The sequence below is a fragment of the Seriola lalandi genome, unplaced genomic scaffold, assembly GCF_002814215.2.
Source record: "Seriola lalandi dorsalis isolate HSWRI2012SDOR001 ecotype SW California unplaced genomic scaffold, Sedor1 jcf7180002054912, whole genome shotgun sequence".
Taxonomy (NCBI): domain Eukaryota; kingdom Metazoa; phylum Chordata; class Actinopteri; order Carangiformes; family Carangidae; genus Seriola; species Seriola lalandi.
The window spans coordinates 199691-214712 of NW_019525464.1; the positions used below are offsets into that span (position 1 = coordinate 199691).

The 15022-nt window shown below is 41.9% G+C and overlaps 1 protein-coding gene across 1 annotated transcript in view; it reads left to right on the forward strand.

The window, feature by feature from the left end:
• Positions 1 to 15022, forward strand: part of klf7b (Kruppel like factor 7b) — a 65976-nt gene that overhangs the window by 30118 nt on the left and 20836 nt on the right. Inside the window, exon 2 of the mRNA XM_023430829.2 lies at positions 10055 to 10706. Within this exon, the coding sequence (XP_023286597.1) occupies positions 10055 to 10706 (652 nt within the window). The remainder of the gene's footprint in view (positions 1 to 10054; positions 10707 to 15022) is intronic.

A 15022-nucleotide genomic window follows, 5' to 3' on the forward strand; every position in this document is an offset into this window, starting at 1 on the left:
ATCTGAAGTCACCACATGACAAGATGCTCAGATTATCCAGGTTTTAGCATTTACATGTTTCTCTCTAAAGCCAGTACAGCTAAAGGGATTTTCTTTGCGCATGAATAGATGTGCAGTCTGAATCTCTGTACAATCCCATTACAGATAAAAACACTGATGCATCAAAGCTGAACGGTTAAGACACTGAGCTGTTAGCCTGCAGTTCGGTTATTATGAGCTCAGTCCACCGGTTCCCATAACTGTGTGTCGTTCTGGTTCTTTGGAACTAACTCAGCAGCTGGTTTTACGGAGTCACACACCTTCAGTTTATCTGTAAAGTTGCTATTTTACTTCAAGTGTTGTAGATACCTTTTTAAACCAGGGTGAAGGATGAATGTTGTCCCTGTATCTTCAGTTTCAGTTTGCAGTTTCACTGCTGCCTCGCTGTTCGAGATGGAAGGAAGCAAATCTATAATGAACAATTCAACTGCCAGTAAAATAAGAATAAACCACTAACTCAGCTCCGTTGTTTGTCATGTAGTTTTTAGGATGTTTAAATGATCAGCTCTTCAAATTCAGATTATTTCAGATTCTTTACGACTGATGTCTTTCGCTGCCGCACTGTTTGATAATTGGTTGGGAGATAAAATGTCAGATTCTTGCACCTCAGTGACTCAGTGTGAATAATGTTCAGGGAGGTTTCAGTGGTGGTGGCAGCACAGGAGGCAGAGGCAGGCTGAGGCGGTCGCCATCCAGCAGTATGGATTTGGCTCCGGACCTCAGCTTGCCCTGGGACCAGTGTAGTGTAGGCGTGACTAAACTGGTGTCTCCAAACTGGCAGCCGTCCATGAGCGAGCTGAGGCTCATGCTGCACGAGAGGAGAGTTCATGCTTCTGTTTGGTCATATGTCGGTAAATCTCAATGTTACAGCAACACAGTGATATTTTAGGCAATAATGTGGTTTCCAACTTTGTGGCACCAGCAACTTCTAGCCTTTTCAAATTCTTAATTATAAGTTCATCATGAAATTATCTGGAATTAAAAACAAGGGGATGTTAAAACATTAGAAGCAGTATCATTTCTTTTTATGTGTGTAATTGAGATAATTCACCTTTTAAACGTGAGCTAAACGTGATTTGGTGAGCTTGAAACCACATAGATGAGCAGAAAATCACTTTAGTGTAACTTAATGAACTAAATGAAAGTGTTAATGCGTCCCGTTAGTTTTGAGCTGTTTGGATCAGATTGCAGGATGTGCAGTTGTAAGTCGATGAGACTCCGTGTCGTCTAGATGCTGCTGCAGTAACTCAAACGGCTCCAGCATCTTCACAGGCATCATCGCACAAACCGCACTTCAGTCTCTAACAAAGCACACACACACTCGCTTTGCAGCACTGATGCTCGCTCAGACATAAAGGAAGCAGCTCGCTGCCAGTGGCACCCGTTTGATATTGTACACACTCTCGAGCATGAGCCATTATATATTCACACACATCAGTTAAAAGTCATTATGCTCTTCTCACTCTTACAAAACACACACACACACATGCGCCATGTACACAGCCGCATCAGCAAATTAGCTGAATAAAGAGCCTCTTTTTGCCTTTTCTTTTGAGTGGCTAATTAGCCATCAGAGCTCGCTGTGTAGAGAGAGCGAGATCCATCAAGAGGTACAGCTTCAAAGAGCAGTTTATGGAAGCCAAAGCACTTTAATTAGGACCTGAAATGAAAAAAAAGAAAGTGAAGAGAAAAACATAATTTGAAGCCAAAAGCTGTATAATGTGGAGTGAAAATAAACACACTCTAATGCACACACACAGATAAAGAGAGACAGGAACAAACTAAAAGGATCAGACTCGAGCAGATGAGATCCTCGCAGCAGTGTGAGGGGAAACTGACTCTCACACAGGAGCAAGTATTTAAGATGATTGAAAGTCACACGAGGAGATGCAGAAGCTGCACTGAAGCGCTGTGCTCCTCATGACCTTTTTTTTTTTATCCTCTTCTGTTCAGGATTCAGATCCAGTATTTGTGAGTCAAAGATGTTTTAAGGAAAAGTGAGTTACTGAGATACACAGCTTCGCACTGTGCGCAAGGCAAACACACAGCAATCATATTTTTTAGAGGTTTTAAACAAGAGAAAACACAAGTGAACATTAAAATCATCACCTCATTACCCTGTACACCGTATTTGTGCATTCATGCTGTTTTATAATGCACTGGGCCATTGTAACGGACATATTGGCTGTAACTGCTTTGGAGTACTGGGGACTCGTTTGAGACCCGATGAGTCGTCTCACTTCGTTATTGTGAAGTTGTGGCTGCTGAGGTCGTCATTTAAAATCGATGAACTTAAAAAACAAAACCAAACGAAGACCGACCCAGACGTTTCCCGACCTGTGTCAGAATCACTGTTCAGGCAGGTCCACAAGCAAAACTCCGTTCTTTTGACACAAAAGCCGTCGTCCTCTTGTATCTGACATTCACATTTACATCACATGTTTCCCGCCGTGTACCCACTGAGTGACGGAGCTGCAGCTGCCTCATCCGTCTCATTGATCTTGTACAGATGTCTTCATCTTCAGAGTGCCACGAGAAACTCGTATGGAAGCTAAAAAAAGAACAAAGACTTATTTTTAAAGTGTTTGACACCATAGTTGGTAAGCTAGTATTGTTGGCAGAGCTTTCTCTATTAAAAGACCTTTCTGTAGGAGTGTGAGGAGTTCAAATGAGCAGAATTCTGGCTTTTGAAATGTCATGGAGGTGAGTAGAAAATCATTTTATTTAGTTTATCTCTATTTCCTGAAGTGTAATTTCACTGCCATTAGTACAATACGTGTTTGTGACACGCCTTGGTTTGGTAAAGCTGTTCACTCTGGTGACAGAACTGGATATTGCTTCTGATTTTTATTGGAAAAATGTAGCGACAGTTGTGGAAATGAAACTTTTCTGAATTAAACTGAGATGAAAACGGAACCATGCTGAATCAAGAAGTTATAAAGCATGCTTCAGTTTTACTACACCTAGGTTTAATTGTTAATAAAAGCTGATAAAAGTGAGGCGGGCCATGTTGTTATCGTTCAGTGATTGGTCAGTACATATTCGACTGAATCACTTCTTGACTGAATGTTTCCAGGCTTTGCAGGGAAGCTGGTGATGTGTCAAATGTTGAGTCAGTTGTTGATGTGGCTATAACCGCATGTGAAGCAGATCATTATAGGAAGTGTCACTTTACAGAATCACGTAAATGGCTTAATTTCACCATTGTACTAATGGAAATGTCGGTAATAGTCACCTAACTCTGCGTATGTAAACACAGACGGAGCGTCTCGCTGCTGAATCCACTTGAATCTGTTTGCGTAGCTTTGTCCTCAATGATCCTTTGTCTGTCAAAAGCTCTTAGCGCTTCCATCCAGAGCCCTCTGCTCTCTGCATTCATTATTAATGGACCTCAGCGGGCTGAGAACACACACGCACACTCACAGGACCTGCACGTCACTGGTAGCTATTTTAGACGAGATATTAAATCAAACACTCAAAACATAGAGGGGGGAAAAAAAAACGTTCAAGACAGGAAGACGGGAAGCAGGAGGAGAGGACGGAGTTTTTCCTCTTTATCCGTGTGTATGAAAACATGAAATGTATCCACAGACTGATCACACACATGTACAGTTGTTCAGTATAAAGAATGTAAAGTTGTTATAAAGATATTTAGAGCTTTCCAATGAAGTGCAATGTGCAAACCACAGCCGACTCTGACTTCAGCTGGGACGCTACGTTTCCTCTTGACCTTGTTTTACCTTGACCTCTGATACTGTTACATAATTTAAAAAAATATTAATATGTGAAAAAAGAACATTAATTGAAACTGCAGGACCCATTTTCCCTTACATCTATACACAACAACTGACATGTATAATGCAACAGTCTTTATTGATGATTGATTTCTCACACATATTAAACACTGGGAACTTTTACAGCCCTTGGTCTGATATTAGTGACAGAGTAGCTGCTGCCAGAGCTGTTTCTCCCACTGAGCATTATCTATTCTACACAGAAACACTCAACTCTCCACGATCGATTTTCAATATTACATAGTTAAAAGTATTGGTATTGAAATCTGTTTGGTTTTTTTTAAGTAGCCACTGTTATGGTCTGACATATTCATTATTATTACAACCAGGAACGAAACAGTGCACCTTATTCATATCAGATTATTCAGCCTGAATGTGAAAGGAATCTTCACCTCAGCATCTCTTAGCTACCAAAGTGTCACCTCGAGGCCCGATCGTTCGTTGGTTGTGTAAATGACTAATCTATCACCCGGCCTATGGAGAATTAGATGGAAAATTAGCTTTTGGCTAACTGTGGCACGTTTACTGTGACATCGATTAATGTCAAAAAATGAATAAATAAAACCAAACAAAAATCACCACTAATTATATTTAATATAATACAACACTAAGTTTAATTAAGCTTAGTAAAATGAGCTATAAACTGTATGTTTTTGCAGTTGGAAGTGATATATATGGATATATTTGGCATTATTGGAACAATATGGTCAATCGTCTAGGAATAATGCAGATAATGAACGCTCACAAGTCAGGAAGTGTTTGTGTTGGCAGAAATGGAAGAGCTGGAGAACCTCCTCTCCAGCTCTTCCATTTCTGCCAACACAAACAGGAATGCTGCGTTTGTTATTTATTTCATCTGGAATCTAAAAGTAAATGAATGCAAACGAAAGTTCAGCCCGCCTGTTGCCGTGACAGAATCTGAAGCCTTCTGATTGGACGTTTCTTACTGCAGCGGTCAACTCTACTTGACCTCTGTCCTAGAATAGTTTTGTTTTTGAAATTGTTTTCTTGTACCTTTTGACTTTTTTGTGAGTGAAGCAGATTTTCTTCAGTTCATTGTTTTTGCTGAAGATTCAACCAGAAGGATTCATGTCCATCCAAGTGTTGAGCTGCTCCAACGGTCAGTCACAAGACATTTTCTATGGGAAAAATGAACTGGTCGCTCCAATATGTGTGTGTGTGTGTGTGTGTGTGTGTGTGTGTGTGTGTGTGTGTGTGTGTGTGTACGTGTTATCCGATGTGACCTTTCTCCATATGGTGTGGGACTGAGCAGGGGGACAGGAGGTGAGCCTTACACATGCTATCAGTCTGAGATGTTAGCCAGCAGCCACTGATACACACACACGCACACGCTGCACACACACACACACGCTACACACACACGCACACGCTGTACACACACACACACACACACGCTGCAGGCCCTACATGTCATTGTTACCTGATATTCATTGTGTGTAGGAGAAGCAGACGAGGAGAAGGTCGTGTGATGTCAGAGATGGTGCGTTCACTGCTGGCCGTGGGTTTGATTGCCGCTCGTTCCTCTTACACAGCCTCGGGCTCTCTCTACCCTCTGTCCTCCCCGCCCACCTCCCACAGTCCTAAGCACCAGTCCAGCCCCCGCCAGGAGACACACAGACCTTTCTATTTTTGATTTCTAGTCCAAGTGAAAACAGTGGTACAGTACGCCTTTAGAAATCACAAATAGAGACTGTATTTACTGTATCAAAGAGAACTAATATTACTAATATTCATGCTGCTGTGTCTGAGGAGGATGAATATTGATTATAACACAAACACTGCAATAGCAAAATATCATTCTACATAGCACTGAAAAGCATAAGGAGAAAATGATCTTATTTTGCATTTTCTTGGAGAACTTTCCTTTCATCTTGTGTCCTGCAAGCAGCAACAGTCCCAATCCTTTCAAATTAAAAGCATAATCTCCATTAACATTAACAAACCAACAAGCGCAACAACAGGGCAAAAACTGCATAAGTTCCCTTCTTGGTGCATCCTCACAGTATTTTGAATCTTGAACCCGCACTAAAGAATTTACATTTACCCAAATTGAAATTGATTTTATTTATTTGGTATTTATTTTTGTGAGAAAACGTAGAAGTTTAGTGAGGAAAAAAAAGGGTGTCCCTTTTGCCTCCATCAAAAATATTTTCCCTCTTGTCCCTTATTGGACAATATTTTCCTTCCAGCCTCGGTTGTTAGTGTAGTTTTGGTCACCTGAACACCTGCTGACCAATCAGTAACTGGTATTTCTGTGGCCATAACATTGTCTGAACCATTGACTGTGAACAATTTTAAAACCTTTATCCTAACTTAACGACCCTTACATCCTGGGGATTTACTTCCTGGTTAAATATTAAACGCTGTCCTTTCACAATAAGATGGATAATAGGATGCTTAAGCTCTATTTACTTTACGACTGCTATTTGTATTAAATCACATTTGTTTGGAAGTCTCTCTGATTTGTTGGGTGTGCGATGCCTCCCGGACTCGGAAATCAATTCTGTTGCGAGGCCATGATCTAGACAATTGAACTGAAAATCCATTCATATCATATCATAATATACACATATCATATAGTTATCATTGGAAAATCTTTGACTGTTGGTTCTGTGTTGCAACATTGAGTTCTGTGTTTCTCTCAAAGACTGAAAACTATCTAAAACAATTCTGTTTGAACTCATTTAAGGCATAATTTAATTACAATAGTTTTTGTGGATCATTCCCAGAAGATGGAGCTGCCCGTGAGTAATCAATGACTGATGTGCTCCGCAGTCTGCTGTTCAGACCATGCAGCTCTTTTGTCTTGAAATAAAGCATTTGGCTGCTGAAGTTCCATCCCAGATAACCTGAAGGCTGCTGTATAATCTCCAGCGCTGGTTTCCAGATGCATTAGCAGTGACTGATCTAATTTAAAAAGAGATATAATAGCCCCCTTTAGCATACCTAACTAGATATTGTATTACACATAGCAATTACTGAAAGGAATACAAATGCTAACAAATCACTGCAACAATCTGGACAAAAGGCTAACCAGAGGGTTTTCCTCGCAGCAATGGTATCAGCTTTACAAAAGACGCTGGTACTGGGCGTCGTCTTTGTCACTTTACATAGTTGCTTATCATTTTCAAGTTTCCTTACGAAGCATTGTAACCCCCCGGAGAAATATCTTTGATTTATATTCACATGCAAATGAGCATCCTTAGGAAAAAAAAGGGGGGCATTGTTTTAAAGGGAAGAAGAAAAAAGAGGGAGAGGGAAGTTCAGCTTATCACCACTCCACAGATATTCAGACTAAATGTGTCGGTTTGGTCGGTCTCGTCACTGAGACTGAGCAGAGTAAAGCTCCAGCGCTGGCGTGTCTGAATGGACCGAGTCAACCAGCTGCAGCTAAGGAAAAAAAACTTTTGTGTAGTGGCTGTAATTTGCTCCGATGACAGAGGTGGAAAGAGCCAAGGGATCAGGATGAGAAGCTTCAGCTGCCAAAACAGAGGAAATTCATTTTCCAAGTAGATACAGTAAAGGCACTATGTTGGAGGACAGTACCAGAGCCAGGTAGCTGAAAGAAAGTGCTGAGTGGAGGGTTACAGAGCTGTGGACCGGCCTGCTGTCTTCTCACAAAAACAAACATCACAAATACACAAACACAAGTGTTATGAATATGAACACAGGGCTTCACTTGATTTCAAGATCATTGCTTCCAGAGAATTATTGTCTGAATGTCACCAGTTTTAAAACATTTACATTTTACTGCTGATTTAAGGTTTTACTGTGTGTACGGACAGAGTTGGAAAATTCATAGCATTCAGTCATTGTTTCTGTGGTTTGAGGAGCTGCATCAGGAACTGCTCTGTGCTGTGGTTTAGGGAAGGAGCCTCCATCCAGTTCATCTGTTGAACCTCCTGCATTGTCTTTGTTGACAGATTTTACTGACAGGAAGCTCCTATTTTAGCTTGAAAAATCACTGAATGAAACCTGCAGCTGAAAGTTAGATCCAGTTTGATTACTGTGGTAAAGACATTTCGAGGTTGGAGTTGAAGCATTTGTGACATTTAAATAAAGCGTCTTTGTTTCAGTAGCTAAAATAAAGTATGGGAACACACACAAGCGAACACATTGAAAACAACAGGTATTTTTCCGGGGAAACAAAAACAGATTGTCTTGAAACTCCACCTACTCCACCGTTAGTCAGACCAGTGGTTAGCACCGTCACTGCAAGGTGAAACTTCTTAACAGAAAACATGTTATTAATTGGTTTAATGATGAATGTAAATGCATTGGATCAATGCATTGTTGCATTGTTCCTGTAAATGATAACTAACACTACCGCACTGAAATATGATATTCAAACATCTGGTTGGCATCTGTTTACTATGTAGAACCAACTGAACAATAAGAGTCGCTCTTTCCAACCTTTTAAAAGCATTTAATAAGGATTGTTTTTGGTTTAAATTTCATATTAAACAGCTGTGGAAAGTCTGCTTTTATCTCTTTAGATTATGATCGTCTACAGCAGCTACATGTGTCTTATTTTTCCCGGTGGGATGAGGCAGACAGATTTTCGATAAAAAACACTGTTGCAGGTGGGAGAGATCAAAGCAGGAGCGGGATCAGCGAAACAATCCCATGTAGACCTCAAAAAGTGCAGTTGGTAGTTTAAGTGAGAAGGAGCAGGAATTACATCAAACCAAAAAAGAAAAAAAAAAAAGTTTGGGGAGGAGAGAGGCAGCTTTGAGGTTAGAAAAGTAGGTATGTGACCAGGAGGTTTGTTGGCTCAAATCCCTTGAGTTAATGTGGCAGGTGCCTTTGAGCAAGGGACTGACAGCCAGTCGACCAGCAACTGTGGTGATGCTGTACTGCTGCCAAAATCTGGAACTGTATGGTTGTTGGAAAAAAAGCACAGATGTCTGTTATCTCTTGACAAAGGTTGAATCAACACTGAGAGAAAAATGTGCTTATTTTTCCGTGTTTCACTCTCCTTATCTCGCTTCCTTCTCCTTGGTTTCTTTGTTTGACTTTCCCTCCATCATCTCGCTCTCCTTCCTTCCTACTATCTTGCGATATAACTGCCATGCCTGGTTGATTTGGGTGAGCAGAGGGAAACAGGCAAGGCTTCCACAGTTCAGGGCTCCGGAGAGCTCGGCCAGGCAGCAGCAATCAATCACGGACTAAATCTCTCCTCTCTCAGGACTGCCGTGTGCCAGGTGACATGGTCAACAGCTGCAGAGAAATATAAAGCCTACAGCGGGTGTTTGAATTTAAATAGACCAAGTAAACAGGGTCTCTCAAAAGTCTTCAGTCCGAGGAAAAATCACTTAATATACCAATGTCAGAAGAAGTTCTAAGAGCCGAGACTCTCCTCACTTGAAAAATTTACTTCATTGGTCATTTGGTCAGATAGAGAAACCCACATTTTCCTCACAACCTCCCTCCTTATTCGGGCAAATAAAGGCCGTCCTCACTCAGTACCGAAGGTGAAAGTCGCAGGACATTGTCAGACTGCCACTAAACCTCTCAGGGTGGATGGTTGTGTGTACAAGGTGTGTGACTTTGACATGGGAGACTGTTGTTCAAAGAAGCCAATGTTGACTATTCCCAGTCCCTAAGAATAGTCAGTACCGGCTTATTTGAACCACGACCAAGGTTTTTACCAAACCTTTGCCAAGGTGCAGTTCTCAAAACGCTCATCTTTGAGTTTTCAATAAATCTGAGCAGCAACAATCGTCCCTTCAAAATAGTAAACACATGAAAAAAATCAGAGATAGCTAGATCATAGCAAAGCAAAGTGTGCCAGAAGTTCAAAACATGAGGAGGCTGGTGTGGTGGAGATGGCAAGCAGCAAGAAACTGTGCTGACGTGAGGGAATCACTAGAGTAATAATGAGATCTGTCAGGTTATAAAGAGCTATACCCCTGTATGAATGTGATTGCATTTTACTAGTCAGCTGGTGGTCAAGTATTTTATTAATAAGCCATGTTTACTGATGCATGAATGAAACACTGCTGGCCGATCAGTTGATACAACCGTGACTTCAGTGTTTAGCCTGAGCAAACGTGCTCAAAATGTGAGTCTGTTGCACTGACATCCGGCATGTGCAGATGTGTGTGTGACTGGAGGTCTAAGAAACACTGAACTGACAGATACATGTTCAGTATGTTAATGTCTGACTCTGGGTCTCTGTGTGTGTCCTTGTCTTGCAGACATGTCTAGAGTTGGAGCGGTATCTACAGACGGAGCCCAAGCGACTCTCAGAGCTCTTTGATGAGGAGCTGGATTGCCTCTTAACACCGGCATTCATGCAGGGTGGTGACAGTGATGAGGACCTGATGGACCCCCTTCTCCCCAGCCTGCCTGACCAGCCCAGCCCGCCCCCACTACTTGTAACTCTCCCCAAGGTGCAGGCCAAGATCCTCCAGGTGCCCAACCACAGCAAGACCCAGGCAGAAGCAGGGACCGAAACCCTCACAACCAAGGAGCAAGTCCTCGGAGGAGTCAGCGCCGCACAGCTTAGCGCTGCTGTTACATCCCTAACACCGCCGTCATCACCAGAGCTCGGCCGCCACCTCATCAAACCCACACAAACACTCACTGCGACGGCAGATGGCACCTTAACGCTCAAATTTGTGGCAAAGAAGGTAGGCTTAGGGGCCGCCAAGCTGGTGGCAGCACGGGCATTACCGTCGCCGCCAAGCCGAGGAGGGACCCTCAGTGACAGCGAGCAGGGAGGAGGAGGAAGTCTGGGAGGAGATGTACCAGAGAACAAGAAGAGAGTCCACCGGTGCCAGTTTAATGGCTGCAGGAAGGTTTACACCAAGAGCTCCCATCTGAAGGCACATCAGAGGACCCACACAGGTAAGACCTTCACTGCACTCTCTACCTTCAAGTACTTTATATTAAGATGCTAAGATTTTTATCTGTCTCAGCTCTCTATTCCAGCACTTTGGATTTGAAATGAAACAGCGATTATGAGGTGACAGTGCTGACTTTCAGCTGTAATTACATGGTATTCAATCGACACTGAGTGAACACTGTAGGACTCGTAGCCCATTGTATACCTGAGGCTCTTTTGATCAAATTTGCAAAATGGGATCTCGTCCTCTCGCTCATTTTGACACATTTTACTAATGAAAATGAATACTATGTTTATGATCCATGCTTGGACGTGCAGGAAACCTGTAGGACTTTCAAATCTATCTGAGCGGCAATCATGTGTGAAACCTGACAGTGCTGCCATCTGTGATCTGTGTTTCGGCGGCGATGAAATGGACCCAATGCCCCACAGATTTAGAACACTGCAGCAGGACCACATACAGATATGGCAACAGAGGAGTTGCATGGCCAAATTCTGTAACGTTCTTGGTTGGCCAAGTGGGTCACATGACCTCAGTCCAACGGATAATATGTTTTACTGCTGAAGACCAGACTGAATGCCAAAAGCCCTGAAACAAGAAAGGTCTGACAGAGCATCAGCAGGGAAGATACCAAGTGTCTGATGTCTGACTTCAGATTTGGCATCAGATATTGAAAATGATGAGTTTATTCAAGTTCAGGCAACATTTCAACCTTTCCAGTGACTGTCTATACGTAGGCTACAATGGCTACAGTTCCTACAGTGTTAATATACTAACAATAAAGCTGATTGTCAGCATTTCTTACATCATGTTCCTTTTCAAACCTGATGCGCTGGGGTTTAAAACAAACATTCAGTCAATATCTTAATACCAGCACTGTCGTTGTACGAGATGTTATAATTTCATGTGCTTAAACCTGTAGCTTTGATTAAGACTCAGCACATGTACATCACTCACCTTTTGAGTTGGTTGCGCTTCTATAGAAATCTGTAAAGAAAACATTTTATATCTCTGATATTTGAGGTTTTTTCAGAGAGAGATTAGGACCTCCCTTCTTCTTCTACTTCCTCTAGATCCTCTAGATTTATTAATTTCCTCATTAGCCTTGATACCAGCTGAGTGCCAAAAGGCCCCACTTCAATAATTGCCTGTTGATTGATAGGACTACTAGTAAATGACTTTGCGAATTCAGCCGTGTCCGACTGGGTCTGACATGCAGCTTTAGCTGCTAACTACAGCTGCCCTGTCAGTGACCCTCAGACAGAACACACACCAGGGTAATGTGTCCAGTGGCTGGCAGCTGTGTGCGTTCTGCAGCGTTAGCATGTGGCGGCAGGCTTTATGTTGATGAAGGAGACACTTGTGTGAAGACTGAGGCAGATTATGATGAATGCACGATTTTCTTGAGTTTAAACAGCATTAAGTAACCTGAAACGCCTGTCAATAAGGAGTCAGTCATATTATTCATGTGTTATCGCTCACAACACAGAAACAAAATCTTTCAATCAATTCCACACTGAAGTCTGTCAACCAGGCTGAAGAAGATCTTTCATGTGTGTAAAGTCATGGCTCAAACTAGTAATAGTTTTCTTGTTTCACATACAGTCAAGGGAAAAAAGAAATGTGCTCTGACTTTTCAGCTTCATGAATCGTCTGTAAATCTAAATGATTATTCATATTGGAGGATGTTTAGATTCATGCTTGTCTCTTGGAGGCACTACACTACTTTCACAGTGACAGGAACCAGTGCCCCACGGATTTGTACACTCTTAGAAATCCATTCAACTGTTTTCAAGTCAAAATATTTTCTGGATTGAACATCTTTGAGCCATGAGTAACTGAAGCTGAATCCGTCACTTATCTGCAGCATGGGGCCTGTGCAGACTTGTACCACCTGAGGCTAGCATTATTCAACTTTAGCCTTAACCACAGCATCATTTACAGTATCTGGAGTAGTTCATGGCCTCCAGTTGTCATCTTCCACTGTTAGCAGTTTTCCTTGGTGTTCACCAGGATTACTGTACATAGCCTGCAGACCTCCACTGTATTAATACTGGCAACCTTGGCATCATTAATCCAGCGTGTTACAGGCTTATATGATCCCAGTGACCATTGCATGGCTTTAGGTGTAGCATTATATTCCAGGGCAGCACCTACCATAGCCTGGGGACCCCACAGCTGTAGCTTTATTATAGCTAATCTGGAATGGAGCAACTAGCTTTCTGGTAGCGTGACTGCTAGCTGCAGTATCTTTTAATCTTCTGATGATTCTACAGTTGAGTCATGCTAACCAGCATTGAGCTTTTTCAAAGCAAAATCATTCGCTGAGAAAAAAGAAGACACCCTGAAGACACTGCAGCTTCTACACTGTGTGTGTGTGTGTGTGTGTGGTATAAATGTGGGGGCGGTGTATTCCCTCCCGATGTGTTCATTACAAGCGCAGTACTGTGGTTTAATTAGCTTAATCCTCTTTTTGGGTTATTATGACCATAAATCATTGAACATACATGTAGGGAGGGATTAACGTAGCCAAGACACAGGGAGGAGCAGCAGCAGCAGAAAGCCTGCACAGCATCAATACACTTACTGTCACATAGTGCACACCAGAGGCCATTAGAAACATCATTATAGCGAGGTCTGTCAGGAGTACACTGTACATGTGCCGCAATTCCACATTATGTTGGTAATCGTATTCCTCCGTTCATAACCAAAACAATTTCTCTGAGCCGCGGCTCTGATGTGAAGTCAGGTTTATTTTCTCATATGAAAATGTTCAATTAGGGATGAGTTGTAATAATAGATGTATAAATTAATTCAGTAAATCTCTAAAGTCCCCAGGCAGAGCTGTTCTGAATCAGAGCCAGAGTTTTGTAGTTCGCTGGGTGTTATTTTTTTCCCTCTCCTGGATCTGGTTGGATCTCTGAAAACAGTACATGGCTAATAACTGTATCCTCATTGTTATGAAAGCAGCAGTCCAAAAGAATACACTTAACTGCATACTTGGCTCTGGATAGCAGAATAGATAAGCGGTTTTGGAAAGGAGTGTAAGAGAGTTGTCTTTCAAAAGTATTAGCTGCGCTTAATGACATTGTTTTTCGGGGGAGCATCTTCACAGTATGCGGGCAACTTTTTCTACAACTGCCAGCAAACCTGAAACAATATTTGGATGTGCGTACATCACACTGCCGCTCATAGGAACATGTAGAACATGTACAAAATGACAGAACAACAGAATCCCATAAAATGAAAAGGAAATGTCAGTTAATATTCTCCATAGTTCGCCACACATCCAAATTAAAGACCTTAAAGACAGTTCAGTGCATAATCCGACATTAAATGTTTGCAAACAAAAATTTTGTACCTTTTCAGTATATATATTACATATAGTCACATCCTTACCAACAACCTTTTCTGATAATTAGTTTTTAGATTTGCTCATATACATTTTTCTGTTGCTCCAAGCAGCCATTAGTTTCTATTCATTTCTATATGGTCTGAAAATCAATTAGCAGACTGCTGAAACAGAGTTGTATAATCTTCATTAACGAGTCTGCATTCCTTTTTTGTCAATATTACTTGTCATTGAGTGGAAATGTAATTGTTAAATTGGAGTCAAATTGAAAATTTAAATGTAAAGTCTGCACTGTATGACCTCACAGTGGTAGTGTAATGTTGAAATAATGAATACAGATTTCATGTACACTGTGATGGTTTATGGAAGTGAAGCAAGTTTCATGAGTGAAGCACTTTATTTTGGAAACCAGTGGACAAAAACAAAAACAAACAAACATTCAAATTTATACAACCTTTCACATGTGATTTTGCCAAAGTGTAATCTGTGATGTGAAGTATAATTATGTGATGTGTAGTTCACGGGTTAAAACACCGGCATGGTCACTCCAGCTTGAGTCTGACTTTTCAAGACCTCAACCCCCGCCCTGGCCCCAGGTACCACACAGCTTCATGTGGATTCAGGAGAAAAAAACCTGCTGTAACCCCAGACCTCCACACACACACACACACACACACCACACACACACACACACACACACACACACACACACACACACACATACCTCTGTACTCCTCTACACCCACTGAATCCAACCTCCAACCTGCTCTCTCTCTCTCTCTCTCTCTCTCTCCCTCTCTCGCTCATTCAGTTGCCAAGCAACTGCATCACACTCTTCCATAATTGGTTGGTGGCTGGTGGATTGTCCATGCCTGTTAATCTCTCTCTCTCTCTCTCTCTCTCTTTCTCTCTTTTTCTCCCTCACCCACCTCCCCTCACTCACCGCCCCCCCCCCCCTTTCTCTC